Source organism: Phasianus colchicus, chromosome 8 (genome assembly GCF_987193195.1).
Source record: "Phasianus colchicus chromosome 8, bPhaCol1.hap1.1, whole genome shotgun sequence".
NCBI lineage: Eukaryota > Metazoa > Chordata > Aves > Galliformes > Phasianidae > Phasianus > Phasianus colchicus.
Window position 1 is genome coordinate 11,279,794 of NC_143443.1, and position 23,892 is coordinate 11,303,685.

At 40.3% G+C, this 23,892-nt stretch overlaps 2 protein-coding genes and 1 long non-coding RNA gene across 7 annotated transcripts in view; 2 read left to right on the forward strand and 1 right to left on the reverse strand.

The window, feature by feature from the left end:
- The window catches only part of CCAR1 (cell division cycle and apoptosis regulator 1), a 26,612-nt gene extending 23,254 nt beyond the window's left edge, over nt 1-3,358 (forward strand). For all 5 annotated transcript variants that reach the window (XM_031602881.2, XM_031602884.2, XM_031602885.2 and 2 more), the window contains 5 exons: nt 108-254; nt 411-531; nt 1,126-1,311; nt 1,658-1,863; nt 3,019-3,358. In XM_031602881.2, coding sequence (XP_031458741.1) covers nt 108-254; nt 411-531; nt 1,126-1,311; nt 1,658-1,863; nt 3,019-3,078 — 720 coding nt within the window. In that variant the 3' untranslated portion in view covers nt 3,079-3,358. The remainder of the gene's footprint in view (nt 1-107; nt 255-410; nt 532-1,125; nt 1,312-1,657; nt 1,864-3,018) is intronic.
- Nucleotides 541-22,975, reverse strand: LOC149917021 (uncharacterized). Its single transcript, XR_016468736.1, has 3 exons — nt 22,889-22,975; nt 9,406-9,507; nt 541-740 (listed from the first exon to the last, which is right to left on the reverse strand). It is a non-coding gene; the product is annotated as an uncharacterized LOC149917021 (long non-coding RNA).
- On the forward strand, nt 13,212-23,817 carry STOX1 (storkhead box 1). The gene is made up of 4 exons (XM_090144897.1): nt 13,212-17,875; nt 18,366-18,518; nt 19,843-22,111; nt 23,105-23,817. Exons 1-4 carry the CDS (start codon nt 17,857-17,859, stop codon nt 23,142-23,144), a joined length of 2,481 nt encoding a protein of 826 aa, XP_090001023.1. The 5' UTR covers nt 13,212-17,856; the 3' UTR covers nt 23,145-23,817.
- The last annotated feature ends 75 nt before the right edge of the window (nt 23,818-23,892 follow it).

Genomic DNA, 23,892 nt, shown 5'->3' on the forward strand with positions numbered 1-23,892 from the left:
ATGAACTGGGTAAACATCAGTTATCTGAAATGTGTACTTATTTTTAATATAGGATGTGGACATAGTATTTCTGACTTCCTAATGATCCCAATATGAATTTTCTGCAGGAAAAAGACAAGACGCAGATGGTAACTGTTAATAGGGATCTTCTGATGGCTTTTGTTTATTTTGACCAAAGTCACTGTGGGTATCTTCTGGAGAAGGACATGGAGGAGATACTGTACACTCTCGGACTACACCTGTCTCGTGCTCAGGTTTTGCATCTCCTTTTCCTAGCTTGTTTTCAAACCCCAGTATGTTAAAATTCGAAAAGTTGTGTAATTTCTTTAGTTAAGGTTTTCAAGTTAAAACACTCTTGCGTAGGTAGTTTAATTTGTGTATTAATCCCATGCTTCTTTCCTGTGTTTTAGGTCAAGAAGCTACTTAATAAAGTAGTACTTAGAGAGTCCTGCTTTTACAGAAGACTAACAGATACTTCTAAAGATGAGGAAAACCAGGAAGAATCAGAAGAACTACAGGAAGATATGTTAGGTAGTACTTTTTTATTTTTGAAACTTATTGTTCCTGTGTGAATGTTTTGAGAGTTGTGAGATGCTTGCTTCCTTACGGTAACTAATTCAGATCTGCAGAGAACTTGCCAATTTGGAAAAGTAAATCTTGGGCAGTTTAACAGTTCCTAAATTTCTGTATTCCTGGCTTCCCTCAGGCCTTGTTGCATTTACTGGATCAGTCTCAGGGTCCTGGAACATGAAGGAGGGATATAGAGGTTAAAAGTTGAATGTTGGTTAACAATGTGTTACTCATTCACAGTAGGTCTGCAGTCAGGAGGATCAGTACTGTAGGTAGTAGAACAGAGTGTGTTGTTTTCTGGGTTTTTTTGTTTGTTTCTTTAAAGACAAATTACTGCAAGGAGGAAAAGAAGGATGGCGTGAAATAAACTTTATTCTTTTTCCCCGTGTAGGAAGAGACCACGTCATAAGCTTGTCTGTGATATTAAAGTCGTGACTCTTGAAGTTAGTATGGAACGTTGCTTTTAAGCTGATGTAGGAAGTTGGAGGTTGATCACTGGAACTGTAGGCAACCAAAAAATGCCAATGATTATTTATTAATATTAATCTAATTTAGGAAACAGATTGCTGTTGCCATCACCTACAGTAAAGCAAGAATCAAAAGCTGTAGAAGAAAACGTTGGCATTATTGTATACAATGGAGCTATGGTGGATGTTGGGAGCCTTTTACAGAAACTGGAGAAGAGTGAAAGAGTGCGGGCAGAGATAGAACAAAAGCTTCAGCTGCTGGAAGAAAAAACAGGTGTGACATTGCTTTGAAGGTGTTACTTACATGAATGCAAGATACTGAATTTTTTTTAGTAGATCAACTAATTTGTGATCTAGATTTCTTACATCTTTGTATATTATTAACTCATATTTTCTGCTTTCCAAGTCCTTTGTTCTTGCACACCAGTAATACTTGAAGTACGATTTGTTGCCATGCTTTGCCATAAGGCTCTGAAGTATAGTTAGAATTCAATATGATAAATGGTAATTCAATGCAGACTTTAATGTTCTTTCAAAAAATAGTTAGGTGTTGGCATGTAAATGGAATGTTGGAGTGCAAAATGTGGTGTTGGAAGTAACTGACTACTTTCTTTTTTAAGATGAGGATGAAAAGACCATACTGCAGCTGGAGAATTCTAACAAAAGTCTGTCTGCGGAGCTCAAAGAAGTCAAAAAGGACCTTAGCCAGCTGCAAGAGAACTTAAAGATCTCAGATGAGAAAAATTTGCAATTTGAGAGTCAGCTGAATAAGACAATCAAAAACTTAGCTACTGTTATGGATGAAATGCAGAGTGTGCTTAAGCAGGTTCGAATTTTTTTACTTTCATTTTTGATGGTTAAAATTATGTGGTTAAAAAGAAAATACAACCTTCAAAACAAACCCTTTAAAATAAAATTGAAAATTCACATGAATTCAGAGCAGTAGTGTCTCAGTGTATATTAGAGGCTCACAGATAATGATTTTTTTTTAAAGAAAACAAGTGCAGTGTACTTTCTAAAATGGGAACACAAATTCCTCCTGACTTAAATATGAGAAATTTCATAAATTTCAAACAATCATGTTTTCCTGTTCTGATCTTGTCTTTCTCCAATAATCCAAATCTGCTGTTTCATTTGATAAGAATAAGTTTTCAAGGCGGAATGTAGGTATTTTGATGCTCCAGAGCATCTTCATCCTATATGGAAAGTTACTTGCATCATATTCCCTGGAAATGCTGTGGAGACCCTGTAAGTAAGGCTGAACAGCTGTAGCTAATGAGGGCAGTTCAGTAGTAAACTGGTACTGTGAGGGTGCCTTGCTACTGCTGGTGTCAGTATAGAAACTTGCCAAATGTTTTGACGTTTGTCTCCGTGTAGGATACAAGTAGTGCATCAGGTAAGTCACTGTAGCTTATTAAAGTAGCTGTAACTTGCAGCAGTCAAACTACCATCGGTATTGTTACACAGTGCTGCACCTCACTGTGTATCCATAGTAGACCCATTGCTCTACCAGAATTGGCTACTAAGGGTGCTGTGTAATTCTGTTTCCACACTTCGTACAGTTCAGTAGCCTTGATGTCATCCTGCCAGTACTTCAGAGCTAAAAATGTTCTGTGCCTCATGCTTTCAGGCCAAATCAGGTGTTTTGTGTTAGAGTTGGTACATGTTACCATAACTTAATGGGTTTGGTCAAAACTGTTTTTGTTTATTCATTAAAAAGAAAAAAACATATAAAGCAAAGCTTCTGGGGATGGCTGTGCGCTTATTTTTATAGGTAGGTCAGTCAGATTTAATTTCTGTTCCATCCATTTTTCAGGAAGATATGAGAAACGTGAATTAGTTATAAGTGAAGTTAGTAATATATGGAATTACAAGTTCTTAAGTTGAAACCAAACTGTATTCGTCTTGCACTGCTTTATAGTTCACATGAGAAGTGTTACTTGCAGAACTCACACTGTCTTCTCCCTTTTTTCTTTTAAAGGATATTGTGAAAAGTGAAGATAAAGATCAGAAATCCAAAGAAAATGGAGCAAGTGTATGATAAAACTGCTGCTGTTTAGAAGAATGGTGTTACATAATGTAATATAAAATCATGATACCAGAATGTATGGGAAGTGATGCATGTTTGATTTTAGTAGTATAAATATCTTAGTTCCAAAAAGATGTATAAAGTTTTATGAAAGTGAATGTCTGCTTCTGGAGATTGCTTGTAATTCTTAGCAAATTTGAGACACTCCTTGAGTGAAAATAATTTTGCATTGCAAAATGTTTTAGGATGAGCTTTGTTACAGTTTTAGCCCTAATAAAGTTCATCACCGTAATACACAGTAGCAAGTATTTAATTACCAAATGTTTTTCATAAAAGTCTAGTGAAATCAAAATTTTCATTATTTATAGAATGCCATTTTTAGGTTTTTATTTTTATTTCAGCCTAATTAGTCTTTTTAAATTCAAATATAAATCACAAAATAGCATGCTGCTTAATTTTGCCAGTAAAGATTTTTTTTTTAAAGAGCTTCTTGGATTTTTTTTACTTGCCAAGCTTTTCTTTTCCCTTTGCAAATGTAACTTCCCAAGAGCCGCTTGTATTCAAGCTTCATGATATACAGTAGTTCAGTTAAGTATGAGTTAAGAAAGCAATAGAAACCTACCAAAATACTGGTGAGGCTGTGAGATTTATATGAAAACATACGGGCCTGTTTTCATGTTTGTCGTTTGTGTTTCTTTAATTGTTCTTACCTTTGGATTAATATATACGCTCCTTTTTAACAACAAATGTGGTGTATTAATATGTATGGTTGGATGCCAGGCCAGTAAGTGTCAGAATAATGCCTTACATGGAGAAAATGCTACCATTGTAAGCCAACTCTAATTAAATTTGGATTTCTTTCCTAGTATGTGTAATCACTTCAGATACTCTAGTCCAGCAAAATAACGGAAACATAAGTGTCTATGCCATGTTATGATTCCTAAGGAGCAGGACACAGTTTTTGTTGCAAGTGGGTAAGATTGCCTTTCCTTGATGTTTATAGGTAATCAGATATCTAAACTTAAAATGTAACATGACATTTGTTGAAGGCAATGTACGCAAGTGATATGAAACATGAACAACTGTAATTTGGTGCTACTTCCCGGAAAATTCAGGATTTTCAAGGTTGGAGCAGGAGTGTTTTATTACAGAATTGGTTAATTTTAGATATATGTATACATTTTTTTTTTTTAGTCTGGGTGGCCTAGGTAGCTAAATACCTGTTTAGGAGAGTCTAAGTGCCATAACATTTATGAATTACTTACATAAAAGCTCGAGTAAGCTCAAGTAGCTTTTCTGAGAAACACATTAAAATGCCTGAATTTATGTTCAAAAAATCAAAGCTGGTGCTTTTGTCACTTACCTTTCTTGGCTCTTTTGGAGTCAGACAAGTGAAATTTCTCTTTTCTATTATGATAGCGTGCATAAACTTCCCCCTCCTTCATTTCAGTTGAGTAAACATTAACTGTTTAAACTAAAGTGGGAGTTGATAATAAAAACACTAATTATTCCATACAAGTACTCAGAAAATGCATGCTTTATGAATTGAGATAACATCTAAGAGTGAAGATAGTTGTAAATAAATCTAATGAGAAGCATCAGCTGGTATGCAGATATCATGAAGACAAATTCTTTTGTACTCATTTTTCACCTTTTCCTTTGTACAGACTGACAGTATCTATCATTAACATTGAGCACCATTTAAAATATCGAGGAAAGGATCAAGTTGGAAATACTTTTTTCATGAATTTTCGGTAGAACGTGAGAACATGCAAGAGAGTGATTTTTAGAGTACAAGAGCTTTTAGATGCACTGTGAAATTTCTGTTGGAATCTCTTGCTGTTTTTTCTTTTGTTTCTACCTTACATGGCTGATATAAAAGCAGCTGTCACCTCAAACAGGCATCGTTTTGTGAGATAATTGCTAGTGACACAGATTTTTTACAGATTTAAAAAATAGTGCTCGAATGAGTGTAATCTTGTTCTATATTGCTCTGATGTAACAGTGTTTCAATGTTATGTACAGTTTGCATTTATGTTGGAAGGAAAATGAAAGGTTAAAGAATAAAGGGGAAAAAAGCCTACATGGAGCTTGACCGGTGTCCTGAAGAACAATCTAAGGAAGAACAGACAACTTCACAGCGTGTTACAGTAACCTCACCAAGTGACATAAGGTTCTGTATATACATAGCACCCGTGCTGGTCATTAGCTAAAGCCTCTGGGTAACATTCCCAGGAATGTAGGTAGTTCTTAGAGAAATTTAATGGAGTATCACTGGTGGGATTTGGAGAGGCAATCTTCTATGTTTCAATTTTGAACAGTGTTTCTGCATTTAATGTCCACGCTTCACCCCTCACAGGCTTTGCACTGCTGACTATCACTGGGTGACAGTTGCTGGCTGGTCAAAGAGCCAGAGCCAAGTCTTAGCTCTCATATTGTTGAAACGTACAATTTATTTGTAGTTTTGAAGTCATGATAGAAGTGCTTTGCCAAGTAGCAGATCTAGGAGTGCCTTGTTCTCTACAGGAAGCACTGCTACACCAGATCGCTAAATAGGTTCTGATGTCAGTTTATAGATGGATATATTTTTTCCCTTTGTATTTCTCTAAAATGATTAAATTGATGACATGAACCTTTAAAGAGTGATTCTCAGGCCAATGGATGCCCATGAATAACGCTGGGAAGAAAGTTCCTGTGATCCAGCTGCATGCAAAGTGATCTAGAGTGGAGTGGACTCACTGGTCCTTGGCTTGCTCTGGTAATGAAGGTGGAACTGCATTGATTCAGAGCTAACATAGAAACTGTGGCAAAAAGACTAATAAGTGAATTTTTCTCAAAGTTTTCTGGAGAGCTGGGGATTGCTGGGGAGATGAGGGACAGATAATGTATTGTTGCTATAGCATCTGGGCACTTCCAGAGACACTTCCCAATTGTAGTTCTGTTTCATCTATGCCCTACTCAGCCTGTGGAGCCCCGAAGGGTAAATGCCAAAGTTAGTTAGAATTGTGCTGATGACCGCAGATTTCCACAGATCCAATATTTGCAATTGAGTCATTTCAAGACGTAGCTTTATAAAGCCTGGTTCATGAACATAACAATTTTTCAGTATTCATGCTGGAATAACTGCTCTGGGAGAGAGTGGCTTTCAGCCCATCTTTCTGCTGAGTAATGTACTGCGTGAGTATCTCTTTGGATTTATGTAACAGTAAACTTTCTCTGAAAACTTTATCAGGAATGTGCACAAAATGTGTTTTGTCTTTTCTGTAATCTTTGTGTACCCAGGTCAGATTTTTAAATCTGGAGTGCATTTGTTCTGTACAGTTTATATTTAGAAATACAATTTTTAGTAATTGAGTCTTATGGCCACTGGTTGTGAAAAGCATAGATGGGCACAGGCAGTGCACTTTAAGAAAGCAGAAATGGTTCAAATAGAAATTTGACTGGAACGTGTATGTTGCCATGTAGTACAACAATAAAAGTAGCACAAATAATAAATACCTTTATTTGGCTATTGAAACTGCCAGTGTTTTCCCAACAAAGTGATGTTTCTGTCTACTCTGGATGTGTTGCACTGCAAAGAAATTACAGTGAAGTATCTTTCACTGTAATGTTACTAATAATGTTAATAAACAGCACAGTATTTTTTAAGCTATTATTATTCATGATCTAATCAGGGCATTATGATACTGTCCATTTGTTTAGTGGTTGTTTTGTGTGCTGGGTATGAAGTTAGACTGGTGGAGTTTTTCTCTAGTTCTTGCAGTGATGTACCAATTACACCCCTGCTACTCACAAAGTATATTAAGCCACAGACGTGTCAGTCTTATTTTGCCCTATTGTTTAAATACTTTGGTGTCCTACTTAGAAATAATATCTATATCAGATTCCCAGATAATTTTTCCTTAGTCTAGTGCAAGGTACAAGTGAAAGGATCCTGCTGACTGCATTGTGCATGTTTTGTCATGAATATGTCTGCGGAGAAGGATGAGTGAAGAGGAGGGACAGAGTGAATGCCAGCCTGAACCCCACCCCCACCTCTGTGTTTCAGCAAGTATTTTTAGAGTAGTTTATTTTGTTAGTTGCTTGCATTTTTTTTAATGATATACAAAAGCTTGCATATTTGTTTTCTTCCCTGATTTACTGTTTTTTGGTCTTCTTGACAGAGGGTCATCTGGTTACATCCCTGCTAGGGCAGAAGCATATGGTGAACATTGCCCTTCATTTCTGGTCCCTTCTTAGCAAGGCTGGGTGGTAGCCAACAGATTTGAAAATTAGAAACAGAAATCACTTCCACATGTAATAGCAATGAACAGTTGGAGATAACGATACTGGTCTCAAAAAAAAAGACTCTCAGACCAACACGACTTACTGAAAAACAGACCTATGCACACACACAGCAGCATCAAAGCAGAATTAGCTGGTTGCCACTGCATGCCAGTAAAATGTATGTGCTGATGGGAAGAAGGGTTGTTGGCTTTCAGCTTAAGAGTTTAAGATTTAGAGATTTTCAGATGGTCTCTTGATGCCTTGTTTTATCCAAGGGCTACTCGAGCAAGTTGAAGTACTTTTAATGAGTACATTACATTAAACATAAAGTAGCAGTTGGATCATTCACGTTGTAAGTTACAAAATCACAACGAACAAACAATTTGAGTGTATCCTTAAAGTATCTTTCCATGAAGATAAACTTGTGATTATCTTCTCTGATATAAGGAAGCCTTGCTTGTATTGTATCACTAAACAGCTGAAAATGAGTAGTTGCTTAGCAATGTTGAGCTTGGTTTTCTGCTGTGGTCTCTGTCCTGAAATCAAGCCAATGACCTCTTATTTTTTGTTGGAGGTGGGGTCAAGGAGGAATTATCTTCTTAGACCAAGGAGAGGAAAAATATATGACCTATATGACATCGGTGGCAGCCCATCTACACATCCTCTGGTCATCCATGGATATACTTACAAGGAATATATAGTCAGTATTTTCAACCTTGTGATTTTGGATATAATGATGCACAGCATGAGATGGGACTTAGATGGGTTATACAATGGATAGTAATCGTGAGCCACTTGCTAAAGCATGCCATTTGGGTGGTAGGGGCTTGGAATTGGTGGAGCTGGGGGGAGGGGGTACATTGCAGTGAATTCATTCAGATATTTATTTTACTTAAAGTCTGAGAAAAAGGAAATAGTCCATTCTAGGTCCACCACATTCCAAAGTGGGCAGTGTCTGTGCCTTGCCTGGTAAGGGTTTTCCCTTGAGAAGAGGCACTGTGCAGATTTGCCTGTCAGGAATGAATGAATAAAAATGTGCAGAGCAATACTAATGCTGAAGTGTGGCCTGCAGCCTTGCAGGACTGCCCTGCCTCCTCAGCTGGGGCCTCACTTCCTGAAAGCGTAACCTGAGACAGGGTGAGAGCCATGGTTTGGGGGAGGAAAACACGACAGTGAGATGGGAAGAGGGAGTCTTTTGTCTGGTTGAAATTTTAGTGCAAAATTGAGGCAGTTTTCTCCAGTGGGAAGAGAGCCCCATGTTGGAGCAGCAGGACAGGAGAGCTGGGGCAGGGCAGACTCCAGTGGCTGCAGATGGTACTCCTCCACAGACTGGAGCAGGCAGCCCTCCTGTGCCACTGAATTTATTTCCTCTCTTCTTGACTGTTGCTTATCATCTTCACTGCTTGCCTGTGTGATCCCAAAGGTGAGATTCTTTCTGCTTTGCAGAGCTGCTGGTTGAGTGGGCAGCTTGAGCTGCCATTGGAGACTTTATTTGCTGCAAGAGCCAAACCACACTCTCAGAGCAGGTGACTTCTGCCTGTGTGGCATTTTATGATTAGCAGCATCGCTGTGAATCCTGGCAGGCTAAAGTCCTGCAGCTGGGCTGCTGGAAAACTAAGGGAGCAAGCAGGACAATGCTACCATAGCCCTTCTGCAACATAGATGTCTGTGCAAACCAGGGTTTAATTGCTAGTGGCCTGGTTTGCATATTGGTGTGACCTGGTGAGTTGTTACAGTGTAGACGTGGGAAAAATCCTATGGAAAGCAAGCTGTTTTAGGTTTTGTGCAAGTTATGTTGTTTCCTGGAGCAGGTGGCTGTCTGGAGAGTGATGCTCGAGCTACCTGGAAGGTGTATCCATAACCAGTGGAAGACTAATTCACTTTCATTCATCACGAATGGTTTTAGACAAAGGATGATGCCTAGACTGAATCACTGATGCTGGATGTTACGGATTGACTCAGCACCAAGACACCTGAGAAACTGCTACAGTGCGTGCTGCCACGGCGCAGGGAAAGGTAGAGGGTGCAGCACTGTGGGGCAATGACTGCCTGACGGGGAAAGTATTTTCTTACCTAATGCAGATGTGATGCTCTGATCTCAGCTGCTGCTTTTAGCCTTAATTTCTCTGGAAATGTCACCAAAAAGAAGCTCCAAAGTAATCTTTTAAAGTTTTTCTGAAAATACAGAAAAGAGAAATTGATGAAAGATCTAAGATGAAATCAGGCTCAGAAATATTTAGTTTGTTACCTTAAGTATGTAATTATTCACACAAAAAAATTGAGTTTGGCAGATGATGTATTGCAGCTGTAGCTGTTTTGGTCCCCCCTTTCATTTTCATTTATTAACGTTAATAGAATACACAGAGAACATACTATCAGATCTGGCAGTAGGAACAACAATGACACAACAATCTTGGGGGAAAATTGGTAAGTATTTTTAAGATCATACTGGTGAATATCGTATTTAGCCATCATTTCTGTTTATTACCTGCAATTTGTTCATATTCAATTAATTGCACTAGTGACTTTTCTAGTCTAATGAGGCCAGGCTGCAATTAACAGATTCATCTAATACATAGAAGTACAAATGCTGGACTACTGACTGCTGAAATGTAGTGGTTGCATTGAATTCTGCTGTTGGTACCAAATGCTGCCCTACAGCTCCTCAGTTTTTATCTGAGGTATTGTTTTTTGTCAGTAAAGCCTTTTTTACTGTTGCCATTCCTAGAGGGGGATGAACATCAGTATGCTGAATCTGTTAACCCTTGAGACTGTTTTCACCCCTTGGTCCTTAAGAGCTTGTACTGACTTGATCCTCCAAGGATCCTGTAAGGCTGTTTTTTTCTGACTGGTCCGAGGTGGCAGAAGGCATTATCGTGGTGCTTCCGTAGATTTTGGGTTTTTCTGGGTGGTTTTTATATGGTTAATTATTGCCTTCTTTGGAAGATGATTAAGGAGATGATAAGTTTTAAGTGATAAGTAAGCAGTGTAGTTCTTGCTTTGTAGTTCTTGCTTTGAAATGGAGTTCTCTCCATTTCTTTTATCAAATGCCGTTGAAGAAGTTTCTTTGTGCATTTCCTTTTTTCAGACATTTGATGTTGAAGGGATGTTTTCATGGTTTGACTTCTACCTCTGGAAGCTCAACTGAAACCAGTTTGCAAATCAAGTGTCTTTATCTAGGTGATTTTCTGGTGTTGTATGTCTCTTCTTCCATCACTCTTCCTTCCATTATAAGGACCATGTTCTGCTCTGGAAGGCTTTTCTCCATCCCTTGTGTATATTTTGTTCTAGAAAAACCAGTGACAAGTTATACAACTGAAATGCAAAGTGGAAAGATTCCTTGATTTTATTATTTAAAGAAGTTGACATTATTTAAAAATGAAGTTATTGGTATCACATTCTGTCTTCATTTTATAGAGAGAGATTTGACTGCTTGTTTTTATCTGCTTGCTCTGAAGTTGTTGTTTGCAGTGATAGGAAATTCAAGCTACGTAGATTTCTCGTGCTTCATGACTAATGACTGCGATGTAGGGAACAAAGTCCTAAAGAACTCTCGGGAAACATTCCCTTACTGCAGCACACACGGCAATAACAGTGCCTGCAAACTCCATTATCTTTGGGTGAATTTCTACAGATACCTCAAACGTCAGCTGTCAGCGCTGGGAATCATTTACCCTTGTCCTGTTATATCTTCGTCTGCGGCCACAGCACATGAAAAAGGGCCAAGATGAGTTTGCATGCTGTATCAACAGGACTGGGTGGGAGCTGTTATATTCTCCTCCCGAGGGGACGGAGAGGAGAAAGGAGTGAAAACTACGGCAATCCAGATCTTCCTCGGAGAGTTAAGAGGGAGGCGAGGGGGTGGGAGATAGTTTTGAAAACGTTTTCTTTTGATCTGATAGCTGAGCAGCCTGCGTGAAAATGCTAACATCCCTCCGCCAGACCATCTCCGGTGCTCAGTTGAGATGTGCGGCCAGTTGTTACCCAAATGAGGGTTATCCCTCCCACCCTTCCTAAGCAGCGCCTGGAGGCGAGCAAGGGACTGAGATGAAAGCGTCCTGCTGAAGATTGGCGTTGAAAGGACAATGCACCTTTCTGTGAAGGTGTATTTTTTGCTCCGGGTGGTGACAGAGCTGTAATGAGATCAGGCAAGGAACTGTTTTATGTTCTATTTGCGCGTTTAATAGAGTAGTCTGATAGGTGTGGCTCGTCGGCTCTCCTCTTTTCCTGCTGCGAGTCTCTCCTAGAATTTAGGGAGAACTGGACGCGGAAAGGAGCTAAATATCTCAGGAGTGGGCAAAGATTATCGCTGAAGCTTTGAAGATTCGAGGCGTCTAATGCTAAATCAGGATTCAGATTCCCTGTGATAGGAAAGGGGTGGAACTGATTTGGCAGGCTTTGAAGACAGATACATTTTAATTCCAGTAAGTTAAATTTGTTCGCAGCAATTAAAGTCAGTGTCAGCAGCATTTCGCTACAGTCTAAGGAAACCACGGCTGAAATTACGGTCGTCTGAGAGCAGACTCTGCTTTGTCACTTCTGCGTTTTGCCTACGGCCGGCGATGCCACCGGAGCGAGCTGTTTATCGGGCATGGGAGCAGACGGTGCTCGTGAGGACTGCAGCTCAGCAAGAGGCTCCCCAGCCTGCTTCCTGGGATTCCTTTCTTCTGGAGACCTTTTCTTCCATTGACTTCCATCCTGCCTCACCAGAGGGGATGCAGGTTTGCAAGTCAAAGAAGAAGAATCTTGTATTTCAATGGTGCTGGCTTCTGCAAAGTGCAGCTCACAGTAGGTGGTCATGCCTCCTATAGACTGATAAGGATTGTTCAAATTTCCGTTCCTTTTCATTTTCTTCAGGCTTGAAAAAATAAGTGGATGATGATGCTTTATTTTGCACTGGCTGTCTACAAGCTGTCAGAACACGAAGAAAGTTCGAGTTTGCAAGTGTTTTATTCTCAAGCATTGCTTTTACTGTTCTTTTCAGCGAGGCCTCTGAGTCAGAGTTTAGCTGCTTGGACACTCTGTTGTAATTGGGGTTTCCTGGTTATCACAGTTGTTTCAGTGGTGACTGTCAATGCATCTTCAGGAGGAAAAAAGGAAGAAAATATTTGTACTTCTCAAAGGACAACTTTTTATGTGCCTCGCTGTCTTTGGCTTACTAAGTCAATTCTCCCAGACTAATGGCTAGGTAAATCTCATGTTATTTCATCATTTGAACTGATAGCAGCAAGGTGTAATGTTCTTCAAAATTGTGATGGATTTCCTAGATCTGCTCAGTTTGGATTTCCTGCAAGGCTGGAGCATTTCTGTATATATTTTTTCACTGTTTCAGCAAGCGTGCTGTAGTCACACTATTGAAAAAACAAATACCACTGAACAGGAGTGTATTTTTTTTTACTATTATATATAGTAGGCTCCACTCAATGTAACTTACTTTTTTTTTTAATTTACCTTTAGTAAGATTAGTTGTGCAGAGCTTCATATGTACTGTATATTTCTCAGTGCTAGAGATTTTCAGCAAAATAAACTCCTGCTTCGGTCTTTGGAGAGAGAAAACAAAACTCAGGAACACAGGTTGAGCTGTGCCTGCATTTTGCATTCTTCTGCATTCGTGCTCTTTGAACCCTGAACTGTAGGTTTTAACTCCCTTAGTGTGGGTGAGGGTATCTGAACAGAACTCATTTGCTGTTACTTTAACATCATGCAGTTAATGAAATAAATTACATGCATTAGTCAGTTTTAGTTGTTGATACGGGTTCAAAATCAGTAACTTTATTTCAGGATTAGTTTTAACTTCTCTCTACTGCCATCTTGCCTTAGCACATGTCCACTTCATCACTGAAGGGCACCAGGCCTAACAACAAACACAAGCAGATGGAGTTTGGTTATGACAAAAAAAAAAAAGTTACAAAAGCTCTATGGAAGTTGAGGAGGAATCCAACAGTCTTTCCACTCAAATGCTGTTTGCATGGCCTCATTTACAACATGATGTGAAAGTGGCCATCACTGCTCTTTAATCTCATGTAACTGAAGAAAATTTCACAGCAAGCCGAGGTCAGAAGCACTGTTGCAGTGGCTTGCAGAAAACAGGGTGGATGAAGAGGCTGATGAGGATGGCTGTGAGAGGCACAGGCACCGCTGTCCAGATAAGTCAGATGAACTTGCTCCTGTGAGTCTGTCCTGTGTCCTGCTCCGAGTGGGGTCAGCAGTAGGGTTGGACCAGATTGCTCAGGGCTTTATTGTTACATCTTGTAAACTCCTCGGAACTGGAAACAGCAGAACTTCTCCGGGCAGCCTGCTCTCCACTGCTAGGCTGTCCTGAAGGGTAAAAAGATTTTCCTTACAGCCAGGCTGAAGCTCTCCTGTTCCAGCTGATGCTTGTTGTCTTTTGTCTTCCCGTCATATACCACTGTGCAGGGACCAGCTCCATCTTCTTAAGGGGCTGCTGTCACGTCTCCCCTAAACCACCTCTTCTCCATGTTGAACAAGCCCCATTCTGTCAGCTCCTTCTCAGAGTGTTTCAGCTCTGATCATTCTGGTGGCCAGCTGCTGAACTCAACCCCACATACAGATGCCTTTTCAATACTGATAGACCCAAAACCAGGCTTACTATGCAAGATGTGGTATAGCAAGCAGTAAGGGTAGGTGAATAATCACTTCCTCTTGTCTGCTAGCTCTGATCCTGTTAATTCAGCCCAGGATGCTTCATTGCTGCCACATCACTCCTGAACGAACTTAAGTAGAGAAGCTAGTACTGCGTATCATTGCTGTGACTTACACAGTAGGTTTACAGCTAAGTGAGAATTCAGTGAAGCCCCTGGGAATAATGCATGACATTTTTTTTCCTAGTCTGCTTTATCTTGCATTGATATATCTGCGGTGATCCACAGTCCATTTGCTGGCAGCTTCCAGCTACTCAGTAAGCAACCTGATTGGTACTGAAGCAGAAAGCTTTCTGGACAATGACACAATTGAAAAAGCAACTGCCACTTTTTTTGGTAAACTCAATCTGTTTGCAAGCTGAAATGCTTATGTTCTGCTTCAAATTGAAAGTAAACCTCTGAATTTTATCTTGCTTTCCTAAAACAAGCCTATGTTGGGGCTATGTTCTCTTTTGAATAACTGTGGGTGCTGTTTCTCTAAGAGACCAATGTGTTTACCCCTGGGCTGGGATAAATGTGAGCTGAAGCCACGGAGAAATGCAAAGTGAATTTTGGTCCATTCTGGGAAGGAGGACACAAGTGCAGTTATATCTTACTCCTGTGATTGTAGCCTTAAGTTGTGTGCTTCTTTTGTGACTGCCTTTTATGTGGCAGCACGTTTCCAGGCAAAGCAGTAAACTTCAGGAATATTACAGCAGTTAGAGCTGACCTTTAGCTGAATGCACAGGAATGTGCAACTGCATGGTGGAGGTTTTATAGCAATTCTTTCACTATATGGATCTACAGTGTCTAACCAGCAGCCAGTAACACCTTCCACACAGGACAAACATTTTGACATTACCGAGTTACCTGGATGGTTTGAGATTTATTGCAGAAGGGGGTGGGGCTGGGAGCAAAGCAAAGGCAGAGTAGTTTTAGTGAAGAAATCCCAGGACTGCAAAGGGACTTTTTGGACCAAGCCAAGTGGAAAAGATGTGCTTGTGTTAAAATCCTGTAGCACTGGATGGCAGCACCCGCAGGCAGTTACAGGAGCCAGAAACATTGCTGCTGATAATGACTTCTACTGTTTGCCTCCCTGGGCTGGTTGCGTGGTTTTTGCAACTTTACTGAGACCACGTCATTTTATGTCACTTTTATCTCCCTGCAGTGAAGCTTTTGAATCAATCTGGAATTTTTTTGTGCCAGAAAATGAATGCTGTATCAGTTAAGGGTGATTTTCCTTGCTCTGAGCTGTGCTGGAAGTATCCAGTGCTACATCTGATTTGACTGAAAAACTGTAGGCTTGTTAAGCTATAATAAAAACATCGTCTTGAGTGCTGTTGCTTTGCCAGTTATGCTATGAAGAGTGCCCCAAAGGCAGATGTGCTTATATGGCTTTGTTAGTTGGCTATTTTGCTAGTTGTTGTAGATAAAACAGATCTCTAAGCATTGAACAGTTTGCCTGCTAATCTTCAACTAGCAAAAGTGCTCTTCTCTTTTCAACAGTCTGTATGAAGCTGTATGCTTGCTTTTGTTTGAGTTAGTGCCTTTGGAGCTTGAAATCTGCTCTCAAGATATTCTTGGAGCAAAGTGAATATGCCAGTGGCCTCAGCAAGAAGGCTAGTTGCACATTTCAGTGGCAAAAACTCTTTCCCAATAAGCTTGGTCTAAGGAAAATTGTAGTAAAGTGAACGTGTTTCTGACTGCTGTGTAACTTGTTCCTACTTGGAGTATCAAACCACAGGTTTCAGGAAGGAGCTTGATTGATCTCAAAAGCCTTTATTTCTTTCCCTTCTCTTTTAATCCTGCTTTGTGTTCACCATATCTACCTGTGATGGCTATGAGTGGCTTATTAAGCACTGAGATTAAAGTAATTGAAAATGTTCTACCAATCTTGCCTCTGTTTTTTAACAATAAACAGAGAATTTTTTTTCTTTTAATAAGGCCTTGAAAATCTCCATTAATGTTCAAAAAGTAATATTGCAAAATTTCTTCAACTTTCTGTGTTCCTATTTTTTCCTGCTTAAAATCATCCCTAGTCATTAATTATGAAACGTGATGTTTACTATAAAATGTGGCCAGGATGCACTTGAGTCTATAGAAAAGAAGAAGCCTTTCAGTTTGTGACAGAACTGTACTTGCTGCTAGCTTTCCTCATGCATTTCTGCAGAAAGTGAAGTGAATCAAACACAATAGGGTTCTCCTGCAGGAAGGAATAGGATCAGTGGGATCATTATCATAGAATCATAGAATTACCAAGGTTGGAAAAGACTCCAAAATCATCCAGTCCAACTGTCCACCTACCACCAATATTTCCTCACTAGAATACTTCCCTTTATGCTCGGCTTCACACTCCTAGATAGACTTCTCTGACTACAGAACAGAATTTCTAGTTGTACTTGTTATTGTGTCTATTCTGTCTCAGTGGAAGTGGAATCATATAGTAGAGATTATTCCTGATTTGTATTTATTTTTTTCCCTAGAATTATGTGCTGTTAACCCTTTATGGTTATGAAATTGTTTGTCTCAATCTTTAAGAGCTAACTTGAGCTCTGGTGCAATAAATTGTGTCTTTCTTTACTTTCTCAAGACTTGCATGAGAAACAACTTGCATTTCATTTTTCTTAGAGGCTGGAGATGCAAAAAAATCTGCAATTATTAAACAACTTAATGAAAAGTGGTAGAGTTCATGTTACAGTCAGGACAGAAAAAAAACTCACTTTGTGTTAGTCAAGAACAACCAGAGGCTTTCCTGTGCACTGAGTTCTGAGGCTTTTCCTGTATACCAGTGCTCATGTTACAGACGACTTGCCCACACTGTGATGGATATGGGCTCAAAAGGGTACTCTTGGGTTTTGAATGCCCAGGTAATGAGCAGAGTTTGAATAGACTGGCAAACCAAAGTGAAAGATAGTAATACATGACTGCTGGCAGACTGCCTAGATAGGAGTTGGTAAATACAATTCTAGCTTCTATTTCAAAGTCAGGAGGGAATGATGTTTAATATTCCTATTGTTAGCACTATTAATCTCCACTGGACATTTTAACTAAGTTTGCACTGTGAAAAATGCGATTTCAATATATACTTATTTTCCTTCAGTATCAAGCTGGTTTTTGCTTACTACTTTTCTTAAATGCTACCTTGAAAGAGCCCTCCCTTAAAGAAGACGTGGGATTTGAGGCTGGGAGACAGACACAGAGAGTGATGGAAGATAATTAATATGAATAAAGATAATACATTCCAATTACATTTGGTGTTTTACTCCCTGGCTCTACAGGAACAAATGGTAAAACTAGCTGCAACACTGTGCCTACAGCAGAGAGCTGAGACAGCAAATTGTTCTCAAGAGTTATTAGTGAATGCTGATGGGTTTTTCCCATACAAAAAGAAAGATTGCAATGGTTCCTGCACCTGCAAAGGGTATCCTAGCAACATCACCGGGGAAACCGTGTGCCAGGACTTTTTTTTTTTTTTAATGCTTTTTGTTGAAAGTAACTGCAGTTGGAAAACAAAGGTCAAGAGCAATTTGAGCTTTCCCAAATGCAATAGCTTACCTCATTACTGAAAGAAATGTTTGTGTTGTCGTTTTCTGCTGAAAGGCTAAATATCAGGTTCCTGAGTCAGCCACCAGACTATCCAATTGCAGCTCAGTCAAACCTGAATGTCACTCAATCTCAGATGTCACCTCTCACTTGCAGGAAAATTACAGTTAGCATTTAACTCCAGCTTTTGCCTCATGAAGGAACCAGCTGGTGCTGAGGATAGCTGGAGCTTTTCCTGCGACAGAGAACAGGGAAGAGACTGCAAAATACCACCAGGTGTAGGGAACAGAAAAAAACCTGTTTTTTTCTCATCTGAGAAGGTATATGTTGTCCTGTTGTAATGCACACACAGACCTCAGGTAAGTTCCTGCTTTGTGCTTTGTCATCAGCTTTCAGGGAAAGTATTAATTTCAGGTTTTCCTACATCATTCACATTTGACTTGGATGTGGATGTTTTTCATTAGTTACTCTGAGAACTATATATTCTGTATGGCTTCATACATAAACAGTCATAAAGAAATCAGCAGTTATCAGTTGCACTTCTCTCTCTTGACTACCTGATTACTGAGCTAAGTTAAGGCTTAAGCTAGACTTTAATACCAAACAAACTGTGCTTGAAGTAGCCTTCTGCCTCCATTGTTACAAAAACACCTTCAGTATTTAGAGCCACTTGTCTTCCCCGATAAATCTTTGAGTGCTTTGCAAATGAAAAGTAATTGAGAGTAAGGTGCTGGTTTTGAAGCAACAAAAGAAAACTAATTGAAAATTAGCTATGGCTAATAGAAAAATGAAATACTATTCCATTCAAACTTCTTGTTTTCTTCTTTTTTTGTTCCTTCTGGAGTACAGGTGGTACACTCCCTGCTCTGATGAATCCGTGCTCACTATCACAGTCTATTTCTCTGGTAAAAGGAATCTGCTGTACCATATCAGACATGAATGCAGATCAAACGATGGTCACACAGAAAACTTTAGTGGAGCAGTTAGTGAAAAGGTATCCAGGTAATGTGTTTGTTTCTCTTTCCTCTTAAAAATGACTCTGTCATCAACCTTGGGTATCTATTGATATTGGATGAGCAATGCATAAGAATATTAGCAGGCAGATGAGAGAATACTTGAATATGTATACAGTCCTTATCAATCTGAAAGCAACAGTAACATTCCTTTCAGTATGAGGATTAATAAGGGAACTGGGAGCAGCAGTGTGCTGAGAGTATGCTCCTTCTCGAGAGTGGGAAATAATACATGAGGTATTCAGGGAACAGGTCTGGAAAAGCACAGAACAGACTGTTTGTCATATCAGTAAGACTTGGAGTTCTCTTTAAGAAGCAGAAACACATTTGACTTTGGTGGCAAAGGAGTTTGCAGCAGGGGAGCTACAACCAGCATCTGCTGTTACAAATGCAAGTGGTCTCAAAATCAGGTTTGTTGGTCCAGCTCCTCCTTTCTTGAAAGCAAGTTTATTACACCAAATCCTCCTTTAATGATGGGACAGCAGACACTTCCATCCAATATTGCATTTTCCTTCAGTGTGAAAAACATTCAATTTCCCTCAGGTTATTGAAGTGGGGTGTGGGAGTGTATATGTGTGACTCTGTAGAAGCTCATTATAGCCCTTTGCAGGAGGTTGTTTGGTTTCATTCTAAGCTTTCTCTTTTGAATCACTGTAATCTCATAGAGCTCTGCAATTGTTATAGGTAAGCTTTCCCATTACTGGGAAAAATTTTAATGCAACCCCATCAACTTGTTCTGAAAGCTGCCAGCAATGTGTAGCCTGTATGTGAACTGAGATTCCACACGGTACCACTTACAGCTCAGCTGGAAGGAGCACTCCATGTTTACAGAAGGAGAGAATGTTTTTCTTGCTGTTTTCTCCTTGTTTTGGGAGTCTTCATTCTTGTGGGCCCAATGATGTTTCCGTGCTGCCCTCACCTGGCGAGCCCAGGGGGGTTCTCCTTGACTCAGGGCTGCAGTCTGCTGTCCTCAGCCAGATTTTGGGGCAGTCACTGCCATCTTAAGGGAGCCTCAGGCCAGTGGGCGGCAGACAGCTGGCTGCTAGCACTGTTGCTGGCTCTGGTGGTGTATTAAAGAACAGTCCTGCTATTTGTCCTGAGGCATTTGACACTTTCATGTTGAAATTGAGCATTTCCTATTCGCACTTCAGTTGCCACATCAATTTCAAACTTCTTTCTGAATCCTGCAAATGAATTACACTGGGCGCTTCATGTTGACTCACTCCCAGATCTGTTGTAAGCTATTTTTTGACCAGTTCTCATTTTATTTGAAAAATCTTTTCTAATTTGAAATATGTGTACCTTTCTTGTAGGCATTGCAGTTCCCTCCCAGAAAATCTTATACAACATCCTTGGCACTCTAATTAAAGAAAGGAAGATCTATCACACAGGAGAGGGATATTTCATCGTTACCCCCAACACCTACTTTGTCACAAATGATGCTGCAGAATACAGTAACAGGGTCTGGCGGACAGACAGTGAGGACGCTTACCAGGCAAACTGGGAAAGCTGTGCAGACCCAGTGAAAGAAAATATTGCTACAGTATCCCGTTGTCTCCCAGGCCAGAATATGCTCTGTGAACAAAGACTTGAGCAGCTAATGAACCAGGAACCAATGGGAGGAGGCAAGAAAGGCTGCAGTGAAGGGGAGCCTTTGATTCAAACTCAGGTCATCTCTTCATCAGCTGAAAACCATTCCTGGAACACTATGAAAACCCTGACATCAGTGAAAGAGAAACTGAAATGCAGAAGATTTGGCATTGGCCTTTTCTGGAGAAGTACTTCTAAAAAAGAAAAACATAAGGAGTACTCTACATTTTCAGCCCAGTTTCCCCCCAGGGAGTGGCCAGTCAGAGATGAAGATGACTTAGATAATATTCCACGTGATGTTGAACATGAAATCATCAGGTGTATTAACCCTACTCTTACTGTTGATAATTTGATTAAACACACAAGATTAATGCAAAATTTTGAGGAGAGGAAAAAAAATACTACTAAGGATACCTCGGCTGAAGTGTTAACACTAAGGCAAAAGTGTCTTTCAAAGGAGTGTGTTCAAAAGACACAAATTAGAACATCAAAACACAAAAGGAAAACAAAGCCAAACAAAGAGAAGCAAATCAGCAGAAACAACAGGAAATCTCATGTGCACGAGCCAACACCCCAAAGTGAGAAGCTGGAAGAGAACATTTCACTGCTTGTCACAAACCAACAGCCGCTGGATGCAGCGGTGGAATCCCAGGTCATATATAAAAAGCAAATTAAGAATCCTTTTCAGGGTCTCTCATGGAGACGCAGCTTTTATGCAAAAGCACACAAGGGTCGTATTAACAGCCAGTGGAAGTCCAGGAGACGAAAGCAGGAAAGGGATTTACAAAGGTTTACAAAGTCTTTGGACTCACCCAGAGCTTCTGAATATGAAGCTGAACAACTGCTTGCTGAAATGCAGGCTGACAACACTAAGCAAAACAAATTACCCCAAGCTCATAGGTTTTCTTTTCAATTAAAGAAAAACAGTTTAAGTGACAATGTTAGTTATCTGCACAGCAGTACTTTGCGAATAGATGATAAACATAAATACTTTCTGGAGAGTAATGTTTCTGAAGACAATGTCTACAGAGGAACTGTGAAAAGAAATCCTGGAGATATTAAAAAATCCCCAGACTTCTACACTGAAGATAAAAGTGTGCGTAAAGAAAAAGCAAAACATTTACTACATCTGAAAGGTGAATGTTGCAGGTACAAGGCTGATGCTGAATGTGAGTTGTTGGACCAAGCAGCAAATGAATTTCAAAACGTCCATCTCTCAAATTATACAACCAGTGTTACAAGGGAAAAAGAATTTAGTGTGACATACAGACAAAAGACTGATAAAAAGAATGAACTTGTATTTAAATATGACTGTACCAACTGTCCTGCATCAACGAAGTTGGAAAGTGATAGATTTAACAACAAATGCCATCTTCAGAACCAGAAAGTACATGATTGTGACAAGTGTAGTTTGTTGCATCTGGATGACAAGTTTGAATGCAAAGAACCACATCAATTGCTTTCTTGCCGTGCATTTTCAGTCACAAGAGACTGGAGTAAAGCTGTGCAAAAGGTGGGGACTACTCTAAAAATCTCTAAGCTTAATATTTATCCAAACCGATATAATACAACTGTAAATAGACATGAATCTGGAGGGTATGGATATAAAGGAAGTGCTGATTTTGCAGAATCAATTTGTGGCTCAAGAAAGCATCAAAAGCCAGACCTCGCAGAAGAAAGTTGTTTGTGCAGCCAGGTTCTTCCAGTGGTATCCAGAAAGGAGGAAGAAACCAGCTTTACTGAATGCATGAAGGCTTCAGCTGTAGATTTCTGTGACACTAATGAGGCTGACGCTTTGCAGAACCGCACCTGTGAGATGGCAGAAGTAGTGGCATGCCACAGTCTGGGCCCACAAGCCAAAGAAACAAGAATCCCCCCAGGAAAAACCGGTCTCATTTTAAAGAATAAATACACTGTGATATCAGGACAGAATCACACAGAAGGGGTAGAAAACCACAGCATTACAGGAGACAGTGGAATTGACTCCCCAAGGTAAGAAAACACATGTAACATAGTCATAATCTAATTAACAACAATCGTATTTGTGTAGACCTTTTGCTGTATATCCCCAGCAGCAAAACTGGTATTATCTTTTACTTATGACCCAGAAATACTCAACATTTATAGTGCTTCCATGTCATATTCCATAAACTTTCTGCCTAAACCTGCTATGCATATGCTACTGTTTGTATTTTGCATTTACACTCATAGTACAAAATGGAGATGCAGAAATGCTCAGGAACATGGATAAACTCAACGTGTTTTGTTAGCAAGACTATCCAGCTTGCCATATGCCATTATAGATATTGTCATAGTTACCCTGGTTGTAGGTGAAGAATAAAATGTGTTTTATAAAGATGTCCAATCTTTGTAATACTTAAAGTACAAAATATCCATCTTGCTCACAACAGACAGGAGAATGTGCACACCACCTTGAAGGAGAGGCTCGCTTTGTCGGGTACCTGTAGCCTGTAACTATGTACTTTTTTGAAAAGATTTTTTGGAAGTTTCTTAATGGAAAACAAATTGATATTAAACAAATTTTACATAGTTGCACATGGGTAAGACTTACACAGCTGTTAACCTAATTGGCAAGAACCTAAGTTAAAATGCTGTGTGGGGGAAAATTACATCAATTTCTGATAGCATTCTGTGTTCTTAAGGCCTTAAATAACTGGTGCTTAAGTGCAATTAAATCACTCAGATCCTCATTTGGTACATATCATCACCTTGAACAGCTTATATATACAGAAGCAAATCAGATCTTACCGTTTTTAAGGAAATGCTGATGGAGTGGGGTTCTGGTTGTTTTGTTTTTCCCTTAAGCAGCTTTTTGGCACAGTTCTCCTGTATTCCTTGGACGCGGCCCCTTGGAGCCCGTCGGTCAGTCTGGTGGTATTGACGCCACCCGAGGTAGCAGAAGCCAAGCCAGCACAGCTTTGTTTTTAGACCGTGAAGTCTGACATCTAATAATTGTTCTTTTAGATGGACTGAAAAGAAGATGAAGCTTCCTGCCAAACTCTGACAGCAGCAGTAGCAATGTATAGAGAACAGAGTGGAAGGGCAGTGACAGAAAGTTCCTTGTTTCAGCTAATTCTAGCCAGGAAGGCTTGCTAAGTTTTTAATGAGGTGTCAACTTTTTATTTCTAACAGCGCAAGCATACTGTAACTGCACTTGCTGATGTCTGGGGGTGATGCCTGTAAATATAAGCCTTTTGTTAACGTTTTGGAGATATCAATAGCAGAAACGTGGGTGTGTGTTTGTTTGTTTGTTTTTGCACCTCCTCGTCCAATAAAAGAGAGGGCTGACACGGTGCACTCGGGGCGGGCTGGGGGAGGGCACACAACTGTATTTGACCTGAAAATTCCTGAAGGCGTTTCCTTCTGGAGCCACGACGGGCGCTGCGCCTCCTGACAGAAAACGACGCAGAGCCGCCGGATCGGCACGCGCCTGTTCACCCGCCGCGTCCTTCGCCGCCGGCCGCGTGGGGGCAGCCGTGAGCTGACAAGCTCTGCAGTGTGAGGGAAGGCGCCCAGCCGCGCGCCCCCGGCTTCTTTCACGGAGGGAGAGCGCGCCCTGCCGCACGACGGATGATTTTGATGCCTTATTCCCGCCTTCTTTCTCTGCCCTCACACCAGTGCTTTACACAAGCGCGGCTGCGCGGCACGGCGCCAAACCATCCCGCCCGAGGGAAGCACGGCCGCGCCGTCGTGGCGGGAGGCTCGCGGCTGGGCCGCGCGCGGGGCACGCTGGGACTTGTAGTCCGGCCCGA

Coding starts and splice junctions, on each gene's coding strand:
- STOX1 (XM_090144897.1), top strand. Junction 18,519..19,842: donor GTTAGTGAAAAGGTATCCAG/GTAATGTGTTTG, acceptor CCTTTCTTGTAG/GCATTGCAGTTCCCTCCCAG. Junction 22,112..23,104: donor AGTGGAATTGACTCCCCAAG/GTAAGAAAACAC, acceptor TTGTTCTTTTAG/ATGGACTGAAAAGAAGATGA.